This window comes from Lineus longissimus, chromosome 9 (assembly GCF_910592395.1).
Source record: "Lineus longissimus chromosome 9, tnLinLong1.2, whole genome shotgun sequence".
Taxonomy (NCBI): domain Eukaryota; kingdom Metazoa; phylum Nemertea; class Pilidiophora; order Heteronemertea; family Lineidae; genus Lineus; species Lineus longissimus.
The window spans coordinates 4,026,739-4,049,188 of NC_088316.1; the positions used below are offsets into that span (position 1 = coordinate 4,026,739).

The 22,450-nt window shown below is 40.6% G+C and overlaps 1 protein-coding gene across 6 annotated transcripts in view; it reads left to right on the top strand.

Moving 5' to 3' along the window:
- LOC135493971 (uncharacterized) overlaps positions 1 to 22,450 on the top strand; it is a 104,999-nt gene that overhangs the window by 71,903 nt on the left and 10,646 nt on the right. For all 6 annotated transcript variants that reach the window (XM_064781673.1, XM_064781672.1, XM_064781678.1 and 3 more), the window contains 2 exons: positions 102 to 1,511; positions 3,459 to 3,618. In XM_064781673.1, coding sequence (XP_064637743.1) covers positions 128 to 1,511; positions 3,459 to 3,618 — 1,544 coding nt within the window. In that variant the 5' untranslated portion in view covers positions 102 to 127. The remainder of the gene's footprint in view (positions 1 to 101; positions 1,512 to 3,458; positions 3,619 to 22,450) is intronic.

Here is a 22,450-nt window from a genome sequence, read left to right on the forward strand (position 1 = left end):
GATTTTTCTTGCCCACAGGATATGGTATTGTCCGAGGTCCCTGAATGTGATCATTGATAGTTGACCTCAAAATGACAATTTCTCACCCTTTTTCATTTCAGAGAGTAGCAGTGACTGAGCGTACAACATGGATCCATGTCTCTTCGTCCAGCCGACGATAGAGGAGATCAAACTCCATAAAAATCACTACCAACAAAGCGTTGTTTCGTCTTTTTTTGAAAAACTCGACCAAGTTTCATCTTCGTGGCACAACCATTCAAGAGGCAATAAAATCGGGGTTGTGCAAGATTTGGATCTATTAAATGGCGACCCGCGATTGAGTTACCCGTGTCTCGCGCAACCTAGCAATCAGAGGTCAAGGTCACCAAAGTCGTTTGGTAAAGATAATGGGACGAGTTTGCAGCGGAGGAGCTCCTTGTCCGATTTGGAGGGACGGTATTCTTTTCGTAAGAAAAGAACTGCGGCACAGAAAGTGGTCGGCATAAGCGATCGGGAAATGAAAGCAGTGATAATGGGTGTAGCTAACGAGCTGTCAATCATTTATGAGTATCATATCTCAGTGTTGTATGGTTTGGCCGATGTGGAACTTTTGGCGGAAAATGCAGTTGATTGCATGTTCCATCATTTGAAACAAAACGATGTACAGTTTTGTTACAACGATATGCTGAAATCTGTGATAGAGGCAATGCCAAAGACCAAAATAAAAAAGTTTGTTTATCTACGCACAAACGATGGAAAAGCAACCCTCGCATGGAACGTTGTGAAAGTTTACAAACAGGCAGGCTTGAGACTATTGGAGGACAATCGCGCCGTATCAGAGCTACCCCGTTACAAGTTCTTTCGGTGTTTTTCACCATTTGGACAATCGTGTAAACCGGACATCTACGGATTCAGGGGACCCATGATGATGTGGGAGGAAAATAGGCAAGTTTATAAAATCTTAGACCAGGATATGACGACGATACAACACGGGCAACACACGCAGATGGCGCACACGACCAAGGATATGCACCAGTTATACAAACCGTTTCATTGCGTATGTGATCTACAGGATCTGATTGGCTATCGCAACAGCCTATTAGACACCAGGGTCGAATCTTTCAACATGTTCTTACAAACGTCATACAGCCTGAACAACAATGTCATGGCCGTCTTGCGGCACAAGAAACCTCTTACGCTCCGGTTAGATTTGTACGGCGCAAATCTCTCAAGGTGCGACCTATCAAAATTAGCGATAAACAAATTCTCGTTCAAGTTGGACAATGTGCAATTACGCAACAGCATTCTGTTAGATGTTGATTTTTCCGGTCTGATCATAACAAACGTTAGCTTTGTTGGTGCTGATTTGTCGTTTAGTAATCTTAGCAATGTGACGTTCTGTAAATGTCACGCCGGTAATTTCGAAGGTGCTAAGCTCAAGTACGTTCTGACGGAGAATACTGATCTTCCAGTGGAATTGTCTGCTTCTAAAACCGGGATTAGCTCAGCGATCAATATGCACGATTCAGGAGGTGAGCAGATGTAAAGTTTTCTATATATTTTTTTCTTCATATCTTTATGTCCATTGATTTGGGAGACCTTACAGAAAACCAAAATTTTACCCCAAAAGCTTCTACAATGCACGAACACGAGATGAAAATCGAAATATCGTTGAAATTCATATTTTATTTGTATTGGAAATTTTCAAGTTCAAGTTTAAATTTCAAATTTTTATACAAACCTTTAACAATTACATGCATCTGATTGCATTGTTAGAACATTTCCTAATGCATCTTAATTTCTTAAATCTCTACATTGATACCCATCCTAAGAAATTAAAAGATTTTATAATTTCGGATTGATCGGCATGTTTTTGTGTTTTTTATCTGCTGCCAGTCTTGATAACTAATCAGAGAGTTTAATAACGTCTTATGAAAGAAAACAGGCTGAGGCAAATAGCAGAAAGAAAGTTATCTCAATTTGCAAACGACTCATTGAGTTCCAACAGCACTTTTTTCTATCTGAAGGGTGTAATAGAGCTTTTCAAACCTTATAGAATTAGAAAAAAACTTGGCATCTTTAGTGCTGATTCAGATGCGCATGTAGCTGATAATGTTCTCAACAAAACTTGATCGAGCAACACACTGTCCAGTGCAAGGTTATGAGATGCTCTGCTTCTATATATGCAGTCTAATGATCAGGCAAAAGCAAACTTCCACCGGGTGCTTTTAAGAAAACAGTTTGTGATGCCTTTCTTTACTCGGCCTTAAGGGATTTATAAGAAGTTAAGCAGTGTCTCCTTTGTTTTAAAGTACTCTGTAACTGAATACAAAATAACCCACCATTAACCTCCCACAAGTAGCTTTGTTCAAAGTCCCAGCACATCACATGTGATAAATAATTCAAAGATGGCAATGAAGTTCTTGAAATCTGCAGGCTTTTCATAAGTAACTTGATAGTTATATGAATATTTCAAGATTGAAGGCTGAAGGAGCCCTGCAGGAGACTTTCATACCATTTGATACGCTCTTAATGTGTATTATCGTGAAATAAAAAGCCCCTGGGTGTATTCTAAGCATGCTTTGTGGTAAATAATTTATGATTTCCCGACAGAATACTTTCTAATACTCCCATTTGAAAAGAAATGTCGAGTACCATGAAAATTGAAGACTGCCCAGCCTTAATCTCAGCAATTATACTGGAGTTCTATTAATATTTTTCTGTCAGCCCTGTTTGACGAAAACTCTGAACTGTACACATTAATACAGGCTCTGGCGGCAAATCACACTTTGTTTTGGTTTATTTGAAATTGTAGCACTGGTTCAAGACTATCACAGCCTCATATCTCACTTTCTGCTGTTTAGGGTCGCTCAAAACATACGCACAATTCTCAAAACCCCCTCCCACTAAACACATGAACCCATAACACATCTGTGTATGTACGCTAAGGCGAGACTTTTTTATACCTTGGTTAGCGTGCTTTTTCATCAAAGGACAAGCTTAGGAGGGTTGAATAAAAATGAAAATACATTTTTTTTACTCTCACGGAAGACTTCTGTAGAGGCAGCTCAGAGGAGGAAGAAATAAAATTAAAATTTTATTTCAAAATAAAAGTTTCTGTTTCAATCTTTGCGTGGCATTGTGGGGAGGTCTCGCACAACTCTAGTCTGGTCTCACTACACAGTGCGGATATTGAGTGCGGCGGGCTTGCTAAATGACCCCCCCCAAAAAAAATTTGTTCACATTTTCAGTTCATCGCCTTGCGGCGGGCACGCTAACCAAGGTATAAAAAAAATCCTGCCCACTGTCCTATGCACCTACGCCAAAGATTGTCAATGAATGGTGAATCCAGACAGTAACAATCCAACGATGTAACGTTGTAAAATTCTAAAATGCCCTCCCCTTATTGGATGCGTACTAAATGAACAATACCTTATGAATACCTGAATCAAAATGATCAAACATTGTTTTTTTTCCAGCGGTTGTGAAACTGATCCGTCGAGAGCTGATCCAGAACCATGAGTTCAAAATCCAAACGTTTTGCGACGAGATGGGCGTGAGTAAAATGAGTGAGTTGACGAAGCTGCAACCAATCACACTACAGAAAGTACCGGAACCGGGAGACGGTCCAGGTTTCAGGTACGTCTAAATAGTCGGAATTTGCCACTAAAGTTGTCTCTTATTCTTGCCTGTGCTTTTTTTGCCATGTAATTATTGTGCCGTGTTAGTTTGTTTAATTATTTTTCATTGGTGGGCAGCTTCATTGGCCCTTTTTCCCCCTTAGTACGAGTTATTGGCTCACCGTAGGGGAGTCTATACAATAGCCATGATAGCGCAGCGTCTGTCGTCCGTCATCGTCATCTGTATCCTGTTTCAAAAACGGTGGCACGTTTCTTAACCGCTGGGGCTATGAACTTGAAACTTGGTACACAGGACCCCCCCCCAGGTCAGGTGACCTCTGACAAAGAATTTCGGTCTGATCTGACCGTTTCATTTTTAGCTCACCTCTTAGCAGAGGTGAGCTTATCCCATACCGTGGCGTCCGTCGTCCGTCGTCGTCGTCGTCGTCGTCGTCGTCGTCGTCGTCGTCGTCGTCGTCGTCGTCGTCGTCGTCGTCGTCGGCGTCGTCGTCGTCGTCGTCGTCGTCCGTCGTCCGTTAGCAGGGCACGTTTCGTAACTGTTAGAGCTATTGAGTTGAAACTTGGTACACATGTACCCTTATGTAATGACACCTGGGAGACCAAGTTTCGGTCCGATTCGTTTCATGGTTTGGCCACCAGGGGGCCAAACGTTAAAAGTGAAAATATGCAATATCTCCCTCAATAGTAGTCGGGAAATTTTGAAAAAAATATGGTAGGTACTTCTAGCAAAGGTGCATCATATATCCTCCGGGTTTTTGATTTGACCTCCTTTTCAAGGTCACAGAGGTCAAATGGTGTAAATTGGCCGTTAGGATGTAACGATGGCACGTTTCTAAACTGCAATGACTATTGATACCAAATTTGGTACACATTTACCCCTTAGTCAGCTGATCTCAGGGACCGAAGTTTGGTCCAATATGATTCACCACTTGACCACCAGGGGGCAAAATCCAAAAACCTTAAAAATGTGATTATTCCTTAACTTCTTGCCCGATTGCCACCAATTTGATATCATGGGTACATCTAACCACCATACAGTATATGTCACACAGGTTTTTAATTTGACCTTCTTGTCAAGGTCACAGAGGTCAAATGGCGTAAATTCGCCGTCAGGCCGTAACAATGGCACGTTTCTTAACTGCAATGACTATTGATCACAAATTAAGTACACATGTACCCCTTGGTCAGGTGATCTCAGGTACCGAAGTTTGGTGCGATCTGATTTGCCGTTTGGCCTCCAGGGAGGGGGCCAAATCCTAAATTCTTCAAAATGCCATTATTCCTAGTAATGACTTGCCCGATTGGCACCAATTTTATATCATAGGTACATCTAATTCTAACAACCATTCAATGTGTCACCCGGGTCTTCTTTGATTTGACCTACTTTTCAAGGTCACAGAGGTCGAATGTACTGTAAATTGGCCATTTTGGGGAAATTGTAATTGCTTGGACCTACATCAAACCTAACACTACATGACACAAGACCATGCTCTTTATCCATCTTTCCTCCACATGAGGTGAGCACAATGGCCCTGGCCATTTCATTTCATTAGTGGGCAGCTTCATTGACCCTTTTAACCCCTATAGTACCAGTTATTGGCTCACCGTAGGGGAGTCTATACAATAGCGCAGCGTCCGTCGTCTTCTGTATCCTGTTTCAAAAACAGTGGCACATTTCTTAACCGCTAGGGCTATGAACTTGAAACTTTGTACACAGGACCCCCTAGGTAAGGTGACCTCGGACAATTAATTTTGGTCTGATCTGATTCTTGACTTGGCCACCAGGGGGCCAGAAGTGGAAACCTGAAAAGTGTGATATCTCTCTTATGAGTGACTTGTTTTCAATAACATGTTATGGTAGGTTCTCCCAGCAAGGATATATCACATATCTTACGGGTTTTTGATTTGGCCTCATTTTCCAGGTCACAGAGGTCAAATGGCGTAAATTGGCTGTTTGAGTGTAACTATGGCACATTTCTTAAATGCTAAAGCTGTGTACTTGAAATCTGGTAGACATGACTCCCTACGTCATATAACTGCTGACGACGAATTTCCATCTGATCTGATTCTCGACTTGGCCACCTGGGGGCCAAAACTAAAAAAGTGCAATATCTTGCTTATTAGTGACTTGTTTTCCATGATATTTTTATGGTAGGTACTCCAAGCAACGATACATCACATGTCATACCGACTTTGGTTTGACCTATATACTATACATGTAGCATGTTTCTTAACCAGGATGAATTCCTAGCCACCAAAAATCTATATGGTGAGCACAATGGCCCTTGGCCATTTCATTTCTAAAAAAAATAAGATGGAACATTTTGCGGTTAGCACTCATTAATTAAGTAGGGGTAACTTTTTCACAGCCGACAAAAATGTACTTTTTGAGGCAATTTACTTAAATAAGCAGGTCAAGTCTCTTCAAGACTGTTTCTTCTCACATTCCTTATGAGAGGCTTTTTTTCTGATCAGTAGCTACGAATAAACGTGGGTGAAAAAAGGATATCAGTTCTATCCTCTCAGGGATACCACTCAGGTATGTTGAAACAGTCGGGGGAAAAACCAACACGATTGCCTGTCTTATCTCATTTGTAGCAATCCCATGAGTCTGGGTTAATGAAATCGACACCCCTTACACGGCTTCTTCCAAAGTCGCTCAAGCTCACGTCACGCACTTCCTCTCGAGCAAATCAGGATTCCATTATCGGAAAACTATAGGCAACATGTTTACAGTATTGGAAAAGACCCGCAATGTTGTAGTGAATTAAAATCTGAAGTAAACTTAATAAGAAATGCCTTAATAATTTAGATGTTCTTAGGAATGGGTTTCGCTGCCAACATTGATGATAATTACGTGCATGAAGAGTTCTTCATGATGTCTTTAGCGAGAAATTCTCTAGAGGCTGCTGTATCATGTCTTCAGTTAATTGGAAAATGAACTCACGTCTCATTTCTTAACCGTGTGGGGCCTTGGGGCAAGTTTGCTAGCATAATCGAGAGAAATTTGGATTTACTCGACTCCAGTTTGACATGTCGTGGTTTCTTTAGCTAATGATAAATCAAGTGAAGTACTTTAAGGATTGTTGTCTTTGTTAATGTGGGAGTTTAAAAAGTGAATTCTGTCTGACACATTTATTTGATACTTGATGAATAACTGTAAAAATTCTGTTAAACTGAAATCTTTGAAACTGGTTTTTACTATTGAGGAGACAGCATGTTTTAACCCAATACATCCTGAACTTCAGTGCAACACTCAGCACTAAGAATGAGCTTAGTTACGTGTGTGAGAGGAAGAGCACACTGACTCTGGTATTTGAGTAGGAATAGAGCCTGACAACAGGAAGTAGTGTTTATATTGGACGGAGTGACATATTTTGTCGAAAAATTTACAAAATTTTAATCATAGTTCTTACAGCGAGTGTATGCTTTGCAAAGGGGACAGTCTACATTTATCCACACAACCGAGGATGTGTGTATGTCCTTGCTTATGAACATTTATCACGAATCTTATATGTAGCCCGTTCTTTGGCAATGACTTGTTACTTCTGAAAATGAGGCTCCATGTTAACCCAGTCTTTTGATCAGGATCAAAATTTACTTAGCATGACGTTACCGCAGGTGCCGCATGGGATTAGCAATGTCATATTGAGAAATTTGATATCAGTCTATCTCGTCACCTTATCATGCGGCCTTATCATACCCCACGGCAATAAGCCTGTTAAGTAATGGCGTTACTTTGTGCGTAACCTGCTTACCGTCAACCTAATAAAATGTGATCCATTCTGGCATGATCACCTTATCATTTCTGTCTTCGTGATTGAATATTGAAAAATAATGATCATGTTCAAGGACTACACACAGGAGAAGATTTTGATATTCTTTGCAACTGGGCCATATTTAGGTTTTGGTCATGGGGCAGTACGAGTGGGAACTCTAAAGGATGCAGAGGGGCACATTTGTGGAAATGTTAGCCTATTATTGTGGCAGGTTTAGCATGTTTTACTGTTCCTTGCTTGGGGTAAACAAGAAATTTTTTTCAAGATCTATATTATCATCCAGACAGCACCATCAGTGAAATGCCACATTTCCTGTTTACGACAGCACCAAATGTCATCTGCTCATAATTATTCATAGCTTTATGCAAATTTATGCCAATTGAAGCTAAGGATGATGACACAACGCCCATTAAAGTTTCCTCAAGTCAAAATTGTGGTTTTAAAACACTCGAAAATTGAGAGTTTGGGATTAATTTGAAATGGGGTGTTGACAGACATTGTTGCCTTTGCGAACTGCCAGAGGCTGAAAATTGCGATTTTATTTTTAGGTGATATAAGGCGTTAATACTGGTCATACCTAGGTCACACCTTGTTGAAATGAGAATGACAGATTAACCACCTGATTGGAATATTTTTGATTAAAAAGTAAGATTGCCATATATTGGTGTCACGGGTCAGGGTGCGCAATGCTTTTTGCTGGACCTTCACCTGTGATTGTGATTTTTGTAACTCTATGTCTATCTTCGGTCTTGCCTATAAATTAATGTCGATTACAAATTGAGGTGGCCTGATCTGAGAGGTGTCTGATCGATTTTGCCCTTGATGTCCCATTGCGGACTGTAACTGCTGAACTAGTCATCTGTTGCCTGTGGCATGATGGTGTAGTGGGAGAGCTAAACTCACTTAACACAGCCCTGTATTATACCCCTGTGATGCAATAATCAATATTTTCCAAATCACAGCCTCTTTTGTTCTGCTTGTTCCTTTAGTTGGCTCCGCTATGCGTTGCCCTTGCTAAGGGTGTTTTAATGCAGAATACCTGATTACGTCGGGGATAAGTTCCATAACTAACCAGAAACAAGATTAACAATAGTTGTCAACATCTAACCAACATCCTGAGCGAAAAAGAGTACCAAAGATAAACATTCCAACTTCTTCTAAAAAAATCCTGTGTGCAACAAGTCCAACAAAACCGTCGTAAAAAACGCATAATCTTAGCTGATTACTATTCATGACATGTTGCTCTGAGATCTTTTGAGTCTACGTGGGCTTCTTGATATTCCTGGCACGTTCTGAAAAAATAAGGGTATTCAGCCGAATACCCATTTGGACATCCTGAGGTTCATGTGAACTCGATTTGATTAGTAGTAGTGCATCATGGCCATCAAATGAACTCGTCAGCCAAATCTTGAAAAAAGACTACGAAAAACTGCTAACTATTTGTGGGTGTGGATTACTGCGAATAAAAAAGAGTCCTGAAAGATGTTTGTGATCAGAAAAATTGAAGGAGAGGAATTCGTAACCCACTCCTAAAAATTGCAAAAATGCTTTATCTTAATAAAATTTTTGAAGAAAAAAAAGATAATAAAGTTAAGAGCACTGGGACTATACATTTGAGGTAGGCAAAATCGCGGCTTTCTTGTATTTTGAAAATCCCCTTTCCCAATTCTATCCAATTTTCTTGACAATGTTTTCATAGCTATGCTGAATTTTTTTGGCAATCCCTGCATCCTGAAGAAAAGACCATTTCCCCTTTATATTCTTCTTCACATTCTTAAAAGTGTGCATATTAATGATATAGAAAACTATTAATCAAGAGCGCTTATCATTCATTTATGCAGCTAGTCCTAAATCACTTCTCTCCACCTCAGCATTTATCATTCCAGGCACAAACAGGAAAAACAGGTCACAAAATCCGCCAACAACTTCCTTAGTTTTATGCAAATTTAATCCTCGGTGAAACAGAGTGCTCCGCCGTCCTTACATTCAGCTTATCTTTTTCTAGCAGAAAAAGGAATGTTTCATGATTGGTGTCTTTCTTGTTGATCTGTTGAGAGATTCCCCGAGAGATGCTGTGCGTGACGCGAAGGATTTGTTAACTGAGATGATGGGAAGTGTCGTTTTTTAAATCAGGAGATGCGCCAGTTCCAGATATTTGGAGCCAATACTTTGAGTTGGAAAGTAAAATGCTGTAGGCCTACACCCAGAAATGATGGTGTGCAATCTATTCTTCGTTTTCACTTTTGCAAATAATCCTTGAAGTTCTAAAAGAAGTCACTGATACCGGGTTGCCAAAATGCTAATTTAATCAAAACTGCAATCTTGAATGGCCATGGATGTATTCCGGGTTAACATTATTCGCATCCATTTACTGTGCTGTCCACAAGGTGAGACCTTTTTGACAAGTTGCTAGCAAAAAAATGAACCCTGAGCTAACCTTTTTACGGCATTCATTTCATTCCATGAAATAGCTCGATGATTTGATTCTATAAGCAAGAATCCCTACCATAAAAATTTTCCCTGGCCCAAAGGAAATATTGCTGATTTGCATTTACACATATAATTGCATTTTTGGCATCTTGGTCATTTTGTCCTATGAATGTTTTTTTGACGAGATTTTATTAGCGGGAATCTCAGCAGATATGCTGCAGCACTTTTTCCAGACTAAATTGCTGATTTGGCCTAATCTGTGCGACAAAAACTACCGTTTCCAACGACGTTTTTTTGCCTCTGCTCACTTTGCCTTGCAGGACATTTTGATTTGATCATATTAACAGGAATTGCTAAGGAAATGAGGGAGATTGGTCTTTTTCAGGTAGCTGGGATCGCTGGACACCTCTTTAACTCCCGATGATTATTTAAGCAGGAGCCAGAAAATTGCATCAGGTTGCAGCCCATATCGATGTTGGCCAAAAAAACCATCAAGCACTCAAAAACCTTATAGGAGTGCAAGATAACGTATTATATAAATTCTGGCTGGATTGATCGAGACTTCTGCATCGGGCAAAAGGTAGCCAGCTTCTCCAATCAGAACATCTTTCAAATGAAGGAATGATCAGCACGGTCCAACTGACCTGATAATACCCCCCCCCTTCGCATTTCTCTTACTTAAGCACCACCTAACGCATGGACTAAAGATGTAATTCGCCAAAGCACAACACCAAATCAAACAACTGCTTGTCCTATTCTATCATATTCGACACGTCAATTTGAAACCCAGACAACTTGGGTACAATCAGGCTCAATCATCTAGCTAATCTGATCGGCGCATCATACAGCGTGTCCATTATGTAATTATATCCCCCATCTCCGATGTGGCTCATTTCCGAGCACGACTTTGCCGCAATATGGTTTCTTTCTGATGTGAAATCAATGTCTATTGTCCAGGTGTTCACTCAGGGGTCAAGGTTATTCCCTTAGAGCAGACGACGATGTTGTCGACATGTGATAGATTGAATCAAATGATTGAATGTTCAGATGGTTGACTGATTGAAGAAGCAATAACACAGTGAATAGGCTGAAAATTTGCTTTAAACATACATGTACCTGTGGGTGCAATCTACTAACAAGATTCATCAGTGATTGGCTCACCTCGTGAGCCTATGCGATGAAATGGCGTCCGTTGTCGCCATTGTCCACTGACAGCGTATGTCAATGCGGCACATTTCATAACCGCTTGAGGTCTGAACTTAAAACCTGGCACACATGTATGACCATATCTCGAGACCAACTTCTGTCAGCGTAACCCAATGGACCTTGTAAGAAAGAACGAAGTACAGGTTCCAACGTCCTTAACACTGTTATTATAAATCAGTCCGATCCCGAACTGATGAAGTAATTCCAGTCTGCCTCTCAAGCAAGGCAGTTCGACACTTAAATTCGATCACGTTTGAATTACTAATCCCATCAAAGACATGCAAATAGGATCTGATGCAGCGCAATGTGCGTCAATAAATAAACATGAATCCGTATTGCATCAAATTATTCAAGCAAATCAAACCACTTTAGATTTGATTTGATTTTCTCTGAGTTTTAAAAAAATCTGATAGGAGCTATTAAACATCTGTTGCCGTGGTTACAAGCAAATAAACAAAGTTAGAAAAATACTATTCATCATAACATCAATGTTCGTGAAAAGTATCCCAGATATAAATTGCCTTCACTCTACAGTGGATTTGAGAAAAAATCATGCTTCACCCAAACTAAGGAAATCACTACAATTCAGAGGACCCCCCTCTCTTCACTGAACCCATTCAAAGTGCATATTGACTTTTCATCACTGCAGAATTGAAAATGGATATATAATTACTGTTAATTTGCTTTACCCAAATGAAAAGTGTGAAAAAAGTCAAATGGATGCCACTCACATGCTGTGGAACTTCCCTTAGCAGACACCTCTCTTTTAGTGGCTCCTCTCTATTATGATCATCCTCTCTATTGAAACCACTAGTTATTATTCCAAATTGGTTGTTACCATTCAATTTGACCTCTTTAATCAGGACACCTCTCTAGTAAGGACGACACTTGTCATTCCCAAGGAGGTCCTTAATAGAGAGGTTCTACTGTATAGGAAAACATCTTGGAAGTCTCGTCCTTAATGGAATATGTCCAACATGTATATAACCTTTCTTGATTGGTTTGAACATTCGAAACTACATTAAAGCTACAAATCGACAATTTAACTTTCTAATTATTTTGCTTCGTCTGATGTTGGAAATCAGATTCCGGCTGATTGCCCACAGTAAAGCAGACAGAGCTTTGTGACGGAAATGAACATTGAAAGCATGGTCGACGTGGAGAGAACTGCTTATTGGTCTGGCATCCAGACAGTAAAGGACCAGTGTCTCCGCACACTTATTGGCTCACCGTAGGGGAGTCTTTACAATACCGCAGTGTCCGTCGTCCGTCGTCGTCTGTCGTCGTCCGTCGTCGTCGTCGTATCCTGTTTCAAAAACAGTGGCACGTTTCTTAACCGCTAAGCCTATGAACTTGTAACTTTGTACACAGGACTCCCTTGGTCAGATGACCTGTGACACTAAATTTCGGTCCGATCTGATTCTTAATTTGGCCACCAGGGGGCCGAATGTAGATATCTAAAAAGTGTGATATCTCGCTTATTAATGACTTGTTTGGAATAAAATTTTTGTGGTAGGTACTCATAGCAAGGATACATCATATATCATACGGGTCTTTAATTTGACCTACTTTTCAAGGTCACAGAGGTCAAATGGCGTAAATTGGCTGTTTCAGTGTAACTATGGCACGTTTTTGAACCTCCACAGCTATGAACTTGAAACTTAATACATATAACCCCCTATACCAGATAACCTCTGGTGCTGAATTTCGGTCTGATCTGATTCTCAACTTGGCCACCAGGGGGCCGAATGTGGATACCTAAAAAGTGTGATAATTCGCTTATCAATAACTTGTTTTCAATAAAACTTTCGTGGTGGGTACTCATAGCAAGGATACATCATATATCGTACGGGTTTTTAATTTGACGTACTTTTCAAGGTTGCAGAGGTCAAATGGCATAAATTGGCTGTTTCAGTGTAACTATGGCACGTTTCTCAACCGCCACAGCTATGAACTTGAAACTTGGTACATATAACCCCCTATATCAGATAACCTCCTGTGCTGAATATCGGTCCGATCTGATTCTCAATTTGGCCACCAGGGGGTCGAATGTGGATATCTAAAAAGTGTGATATCTCGCTTATTGATGACTTGTTTTCGATAAAACTTTTGTGGTAGGTACTCATAGCAAGGATACATCATATATCATATGGGTTTATAATTTGACCTACTTGTCGAGGTCACAGAGGTCACAACGCAGACACAGATATGGCCGAAATTGCATGTTTTGTGTTTTTCGTGTTGTGGCAATCCAAAGGTCGTGAGTTCAAACCCCGGTCAGGGACGGCCAAAAATATTTTTTTATTTTATTATTTTTTATCTTTTCCCTTTTGTCTTTTCTGACTTGTATCTTACATTTTCTTGATTTTTGGCTCACTGTAGGGGAGTCTTATGTAATACCGCAGTGTCCGTCGTCCGTCGTCATCGTCCGTCGTCCGTCGTCGTATCCTATTTAAAAAACAGTGGCACGTTTCTTAACCGCTAGGGCTATGAACTTAAAACTTTGTACACAGCACCCCCTAGGTCAGGTGACCTCTGACACTGAATTTCGGTCCGATCTGATTCTCAACTTGGCCACCAGGGGGCCAAATGTCGATATCTAAAAAGTGTGATATCTCGCTTATTAGTGACTTGTTTTCGATGAAACTTGTGTTGTAGGTACTCATAGCAAATATACATCTTATATCATACGGGTTTTTAATTTGACCTACTTTTCAAGTTCACAGAGGTCATATGGCGAAATTGGCCGTTAGAGTGTAAACTATGGCACGTTTCTTAACCACTAAAGCTATGAACTTGAAACTTGGTACATATAACCCCCTATATCACATAGCCTCTGGTGCTGAATTTCAGTTTGATCTGATTCATAACTTTGCCACCAGGGGGCCAAAAGTGGATATCTAAAAAGTGTGATATCTCGCTTATAAGTGACTTGTTTTCGATAAAATTTTTATGGTAGGTACTCTTAGGAAGAATACATCACATGTCTTACGGGTTTTCAATTTGACCTACTTTTCAAGGTCACAGAGGTCATATGGCGTAAATTGGCCATTGGAGTGTAAACTATGGCACGTTTCTTAACCAGTAAAGCTATGAACTTGAAACTTGGTGCATATAACCCCCTACATCAGATAACCTTTGATGCCGAATTTTGGCCTGATCTGATTCTTTATTCGGCCACCAGGGGGCCATAATGGAAAAAGGAAGAAGTGCAATATCTTGCTTATTTGAGTGAATTGTTTTCGATAAAATTTTTATGGCAGGGACTTCTAGCAAGGATACACCACATGTCCTACGATTTTTGGATTTGACCTCCTTTTCTAGGTCACAGAGGTCAAATGGCGTAAATTGGCCATTAGAGTGTAACTATGGCACATTTCTTAACTGCTGAAGCTATGAACTTGAAAGTTGGTACATGTAACCCCCTACATCAGATAATCTCTGACACCGAATTTTGGCCTCATCTGATTCTTGATTTGGCCACCAGGGGGTCAAAACTGAAAAAGTAAGACGTGCAATATCTTGCTTATTAATGACTTTTTTTCGATGAATTTTTTATTGCAGGGACTCTTAGCAATCACCCGATATTGATCTTGTTGATGTCATAGACAATTATTGGTTGGATCATAAACTTGTATATACTGCCCTGTCTTATTACTTGACATCAATACACATCTAAAAAAAGTCTTCATGCCTGATTGTGTTCACCATATTCACCTCTAAACTAAGCATGATCCTGCCTACTAAAAGATGTATACGGTGAGCACAATGGCCCCTGGCCGTTTCATTTTAAAAATGACCTCCTAATTTGTTTTAACCACCTTAAAATGCTACATTATGACCCCAAATGCCTTTAAAATGCTTCTGAAGTCCTTGAAATCTTCAAAATAGGACCCTTTGACAAAACTGTAAGAGCAGTTTTCCCAGTGCACGCGAAAACGCAGCGAAAACAGAAAAAGGCATTACTGATGACCTCCCCTCCCCCTCTTAACTCAAAGGCTGTGGAGAACACTGAAGACCCTAGTGTGACCCGCTGCAAACAAATGGTGACGGGGTTAAAGTTGACGGGCAAAATATATATTCCCGAGTAAGGCCGGAGGTGAGCTATCGGAAATGTTCGTGATGTGCATTTGGATCTCCTACTGAATATACCCATTACCCCCATTGCACGCTACTCTGTTGATGCCGTAGGATGCACTTCGAGTAAAAGCGTCCAGCCATCAGTATATACGTATTTTACATGTGCATCCCTGTCCTGAGAGAAGGAACTATACTGTAGTCAGTATATATGAATTAGAACCACCGTGTTTATAATTCTAGATAAACAGAAGCAACCAGTACCAGTAGCAACCGGTACTTTTTACATGTGCATCCCGGTCCTGAGAGAAAGAACTATACTGTAGCCAGTATATATGAATTAGAACCACTGTGTTTATAATTCTAGATAAACAGAAGCAACCGGTACTTTTTACATGTGCATCCCGGTCCTGAGAGAAGGAACTATACTGTAGCCAGTATATATGAATTAGAACCACTGTGTTTATAATTCTAGATAAACAGAAGCAACCAGTACTTTTTACATGTGCATCCCGGTCCTGAGAGAAGGAACTATACTGTAGCCAGTATATATGAATTAGAACCACTGTGTTTATAATTCTAGATAAACAGAAGCAACCAGTACCAGTAGCAACCGGTACTTTTTACATGTGCATCCCGGTCCTGAGAGAAAGAACTATACTGTAGCCAGTATATATGAATTAGAACCACTGTGTTTATAATTCTAGATAAACAGAAGCAACCGGTACTTTTTACATGTGCATCCCTGTCCTGAGAGAAAGAACTATACTCTAGCCAGTATATATGAATTAGAACCACTGTGTTTATAATTCTAGATAGACAGAAGCAACCGGTACTTTTTACATGTGCACCCCTGTCCTGAGAGAACGAACTATACTCTAGCCAGTATATATGAATTAGAACCACCGTGTTTATAATTCTAGATAAACAGAAGCAACCAGTACTTTTTACATGTGCATCCCGGTCCTGAGAGAAAGAACTATACTGTAGCCAGTATATATGAATTAGAACCACTGTGTTTATAATTCTAGATAAACAGAAGCAACCAGTACCAGTAGCAACCGGTACTTTTTACATGTGCATCCCGGTCCTGAGAGAAAGAACTATACTGTAGCCAGTATATATGAATTAGAACCACCGTGTTTATAATTCTAGATAAACAGAAGCAACCAGTACTTTTTACATGTGCATCCCGGTCCTGAGAGAAGGAACTATACTGTAGCGAGTATATATGAATTAGAACCACTGTGTTTATAATTCTAGAAGCAACCAGTACTTTTTACATGTGCATCCCGGTCCTGAGAGAAGGAACTATACTGTAGCCAGTATATATGAATTAGAACCACTGTGTTTATAATTCTAGATAAACAGAAGCAACCAGTACTTTTTACATGTGCATCCCGGTCCTGAGAGAAGGAACTATACTGTAGCCAGTATATATGAATTAGAATCACTGTGTTTATAATTCTAGATAAACAGAAGCAACCGGTACTTTTTACATGTGCATCCCTGTCCTGAGAGAAAGAACTATACTCTAGCCAGTATATATGAATTAGAACCACTGTGTTTATAATTCTAGATAAACAGAAGCAACCAGTACCAGTAGCAACCGGTACTTTTTACATGTGCATCCCTGTCCTGAGGGAAAGCACTATACTGTAGCCAGTATATATGAATTAGAACCACTGTGTTTATAATTCTAGATAAACAGAAGCAACCAGTACTTTTTACATGTGCATCCCGGTCCTGAGAGAAGGAACTATACTGTAGCCAGTATATATGAATTAGAACCACTGTGTTTATAATTCTAGATAAACAGAAGCAACCGGTACTTTTTACATGTGCATCCCGGTCCTGAGAGAAGGAACTATACTGTAGCCAGTATATATGAATTAGAACCACTGTGTTTATAATTCTAGATAAACAGAAGCAACCGGTACTTTTTACATGTGCATCCCGGTCCTGAGAGAAGGAACTATACTGTAGCCAGTATATATGAATTAGAACCACTGTGTTTATAATTCTAGATAAACAGAAGCAACCAGTACTTTTTACATGTGCATCCCGGTCCTGAGAGAAGGAACTATACTGTAGCCAGTATATATGAATTAGAACCACTGTGTTTATAATTCTAGATAAACAGAAGCAACCAGTACCAGTAGCAACCGGTACTTTTTACATGTGCATCCCGGTCCTGAGAGAAAGAACTATACTGTAGCCAGTATATATGAATTAGAACCACTGTGTTTATAATTCTAGATAAACAGAAGCAACCAGTACTTTTTACATGTGCATCCCGGTCCTGAGAGAAGGAACTATACTGTAGCCAGTATATATGAATTAGAACCACTGTGTTTATAATTCTAGATAAACAGAAGCAACCGGTACTTTTTACATGTACATCCCTGTCCTGAGAGAAAGAACTATACTGTAGCCAGTATATATGAATTAGAACCACTGTGTTTATAATTCTAGATAAACAGAAGCAACCAGTACCAGTAGCAACCGGTACTTTTTACATGTGCATCCCGGTCCTGAGAGAAAGAACTATACTGTAGCCAGTATATATGAATTAGAACCACTGTGTTTATAATTCTAGATAAACAGAAGCAACCAGTACCAGTAGCAACCGGTACTTTTTACATGTGCATCCCGGTCCTGAGAGAAAGAACTATACTGTAGCCAGTATATATGAATTAGAACCACTGTGTTTATAATTCTAGATAAACAGAAGCAACCAGTACCAGTAGCAACCGGTACTTTTTACATGTGCATCCCGGTCCTGAGAGAAAGAACTATACTGTAGCCAGTATATATGAATTAGAACCACTGTGTTTATAATTCTAGATAAACAGAAGCAACCAGTACCAGTAGCAACCGGTACTTTTTACATGTGCATCCCGGTCCTGAGAGAAAGAACTATACTGTAGCCAGTATATATGAATTAGAACCACTGTGTTTATAATTCTAGATAAACAGAAGCAACCGGTACTTTTTACATGTGCATCCCTGTCCTGAGAGAAAGAACTATCAATTCTAATTATAGTTTAGTCGCAGTCATCAAGGGTTAATCATGCTAATTAAGGAACTGGCACGGATATCAGCCGGGATCAAGTGAGATTGATTGAATTCCTCCAGAGGGCATTTCACTTTGTAATTATTCAAAGCCAGATATCAGAGACTTTCATATCGGCAACAGTTGGCTGTGTGGAATGCATGAATAGTTTAGTCACAGTATCAGATGCTAACCCTTTCTGGTGCTGCTGTTGATGATGACATGCCTTTAGGTAACAGTGGGGTGGGTGAGAGTTCCGGACTTCAGACTGCATTAGAGTGGCCATTGTGATCTAAATGTAGTTGTTGTTGTGTCGGAATCGCTGTCTGATTATGGTAGATTTGATAGTAACAATGAAACATCCTTTGTGACATGATGCAGTGTCAATAAAAACCCTGTAGCCATCCCGGCCCTCCCCGTCAGGAATCACAACTAGTTTAGGGTCAAATTAGTCATGTTAGTGTTGAGGGCGAAGAAAACAGGGAAAGTTACCAGAAAATCATGTGGTGTCAAAGACCAAGCCCTTGAAACCAATGCCAATTGTCGACTGAGTGTTGATAGCCTGATGGGGGAGGGGTTACAGGGTTTACGTTACATAAGCTGCGCGTACACCACCACATTGCTGCGACAAATTGGTTCGGCAATCCATTGCCGATACAAATTGCCGGGTCGCCCGGCTTGTTAAAAGCTCGGCTTTGTCGTGGTGTACGCACAAATGGATCGGCAATTAGCTAGTTAGATGGTTCGGCAACAGGCGGCGCTTTCGAAATGGTGCTTTCTGCTTGTTTGTGCGCCATCTGTTGCCGGATTTTATAACTAGCTGCAGCGCTGGTGTAAGCGCTTGGTGGATTTTCGATGGTGCGGCATTGGTTCGCGAACCAAGATTGGTGGTCCATTTTCAGGTGGTGTACATGCGGATATTGGCAATAACAGACAGGGCGTGGTTACTCAATTAGCGTTGTTTGCAGAAACACCAGTATTAAATCTCACTTCACATGGTAATTATTATTTTTGGGGTTGCTCCAATAGCGTTAGGCACAGACTGGCGTCAACAAAATGCTTCCATGACCCATTCAACAGCAAAAAAATCACCACTCCACTATTTACGCTTCCAATACTGGATATCTATATCTGTCAGTGATTTATTGATGGGCTCGGGAAGCAACAGCTGAATGAGCCCATTCATAGATTACCTGATCGCAAAATCCTGTCCTGATTTCGGATATGTTTCTGTTTTTTGTGAGCCCATTATCGATCAATTAACATGATTAATGATTTTCAAATCCGCAACGGTTTTTTTTCTCTCGGAATGTCTTGTTCAAATGAGATTGCGGTTCAAAAACATCGTCAGAAAAGTTGGGTTTTTAGCCCACGCCTAATAAATAGCAAGAGTCTTAGAATTTTGAATATCAACACCAAGCTCATTCCAAAGCCTTGCTCCTTGGACAAGGAAGCTTGAACAAAGAAGACAAACCTCCACGAAAAAAAACATGTTTTTGGAGATGCCTTGAGAGCAGTGAGGAACAGCTGGTGAGACATGATCGGAAGACCAGATGGGTCACTCTTGGCCGGAACTGGAGAGGATCGCCAGGGACAGAGGACGATTGGGGAAAGTTGTTAGCAGTCTATACTCTCAGAGGAGTGAAGGAAGTAGAGAGTAGTAGCCCGCTTTCTGAATTGGAGAAAACGACGTCTGCCCATGCGACATGGAGTTCATGACTGTGGAGCTCATACTGGGGAGATGTACCTGATTGGCAACCCTTAGGAACGACATCTGGCCTGAAGGAACTTGCTTACAAAACCAGCTTTACGGAGACAAAGAACAGCGCCAGAGAACCGCTGAGTTTGTCATCAGATTGAAGTTGACTGTCTAGCGAATGAGAAGAAGAAGAAGAAGTAGCCTTCCTCCACTACTAAGAGCACAGGACATGGCCCTTCTCCTGTCATCGAGACATTCCATCAACCAAGTAACTGCTTCAATCTGAACGGTAAATAGTAAATATTGATTAATGACAAACAGGAACATCTGGTGAAGCTTAGTTCTTCCTAATTTGTTTTGACGGATCAAGTCACTTGAGGCGGTCTGGAGAACATTGAAAGCTCCTTCACATATTGGCTTTAGGGCTGAACAGAGGCGGATGTGGTTATTATTTTGAGGAAAAGTCGGGGAGGTGAGGGTTTCTTGAGGGGTGGACTGTCTCCCTGCCACTGCCAGGCCTGAGGTTATGCTGGGTATGTTTGAATCTAATGATACCAAGCCAAAATCACTCCAGCATTGTATTGCCCAGTGTTTTGGGTCTTTGGCAGTTTGGGAATATCGGTATAAACTCCCTTACATATTGGTGCTGGTGAAGAACATGAGAAAATGGTTTCACCTTTTGAGGATAAGTCAGACAGAAAACTCCAAGAAACTGTTTCCGCCTTAACAGGTCAATTGTAAATATTGATCAAGGATGAGCAGGAACATCTGTTGAAGCTTATTGTTTCTAATTTGTTTGGACAGATCAAGTAACTTGAGGTGGTTGGGCGAGTGATTGGCAACTCTTTCTCATATTGGCCGTCTAGCAAAGAACAAGAGGTAGAAGCGTTGGTTTAACCTTTTGAGGAAAGGTCAGCAGGGTTTCACGGCGGTTGGTCGGTCCCCCTGCCACCATCATTGTCAAAAGCTCCCAGTCCTGGGTGATGTAGGTTAGAATCTAGTGTTACCAGACCTGAATTCCTCCACCAATATCCATCGTTTGGTCGTGGGCAGTATGCCAAACATTGGTAACTTTCTGACATCGGCGCTGGGGGGCAGAACAGATGATTCTACCTTGTGAGGAAAAGTCTGCAAAGTGAGGGTTTCCTATCGGGTGATTTGTACCACCTGCCGCCATCCGGTCCAAGGCTCAGCTAGCAGTCCTGGGAGATGTGTCCCGCTCTTACGTTCGAAAGAGGAGTGGGGTTAACCTTTTAAGAAAATGTCAGCAAGGTGATGGTTTCCTAAGGTGTGATATGTTCGACCTGCCACCATCAGGTCCAAGGTTCAGCTTGCAGCCCTGGGTGATGTTAGGGAACACCCTATTCCAGGAACGACTGGATACTTTTAACCTATTGAGGAAAAGTCAGGGAGGGGAGAATTTTCTCAGAACGGCATCAACCACCTGCCATTACGTTCTGTCCTGTAGGCTAAATTAGTTTTACTTTGTAACTTGTCAGCAGCCTAGATATTGAACTCATCTTCTATTTTGGCTTTCGGTTATTCAACCCCAAGATCTGCAACCATGGCTCGTCAATTCCCAAGACCAATCCCACACAACCCACATTCTTGCAAGGCTAATTCATCCGACAACGTATAAAAACCTCAATTTACAACCTCTTATTTCCTAAGTACGCAGCATGATCACTCTTCGTTGTCAAACAAGTCCCAGTGGATTAAATTCTTCTTCGAAAATGCAAGAAAATTGCCTAACTTTGAAGTCACGAAATTTTAATGGTATAGCCATTTCAATTTAATGTTCCATTTAGAAAATGTGGAAAGCTCAATTTTGTTACGTTATATTTCTTAACACTCCATTATTGCAACATGGGAATGTATTTTTGGGATTTGGTGGTTACCATGGTAACTCACTGTTGAATCGTGTTCATTTGGAAATCTAATCTGGTCCAAATCTTTTTAGTGGAGTTAACATAATCTACTTATGTACAATTTGTCGAAATTGATTTCAGTGTGTTCTCAAAAAACCCAAGATAGAATTTAACCAAGACAGATTGGATTAATTCAGCAAATTTTTGGCCCCTCTTATCTTAACAGAGAAATTGTTTCTAAAAGACTTGGCCTGCAACTAAAAATTCAGGGCTATAGTAACTATGTACCCTGAAATAACTTTTTAAAAATTGAAAATTACTGGCCACTAGGTCAATGAAAGTACTGAGTTGCACTGACTGGTCTAGAACCCAAGACCTTCTGATCACAAGTCAGACACTCTTCAACTGTGCCAATGTGCCTTCCTAGAGTTACATAAGTAATATTATATTGCTTCTAGTTTTTACCTATTCACCAGTGAGAGTGCACAAACTACACTACACTTGGCAGTTTCAGGTCAGTGAAAGTACCAATTGGTTGCACTGACAGAGCCTCGAACCAAATACCTTCTGATCACAAGTCAGACACTCTTCAACTGTGCCAATGTGCCTTCCTAGAGTTACATAAGTAATATTATATTGCTTCTGGTTTTTACCTATTCACCAGTGAGAGTGCACAAACTACACTACACTTGGCAGTTTCAGGTCAGTGAAAGTAC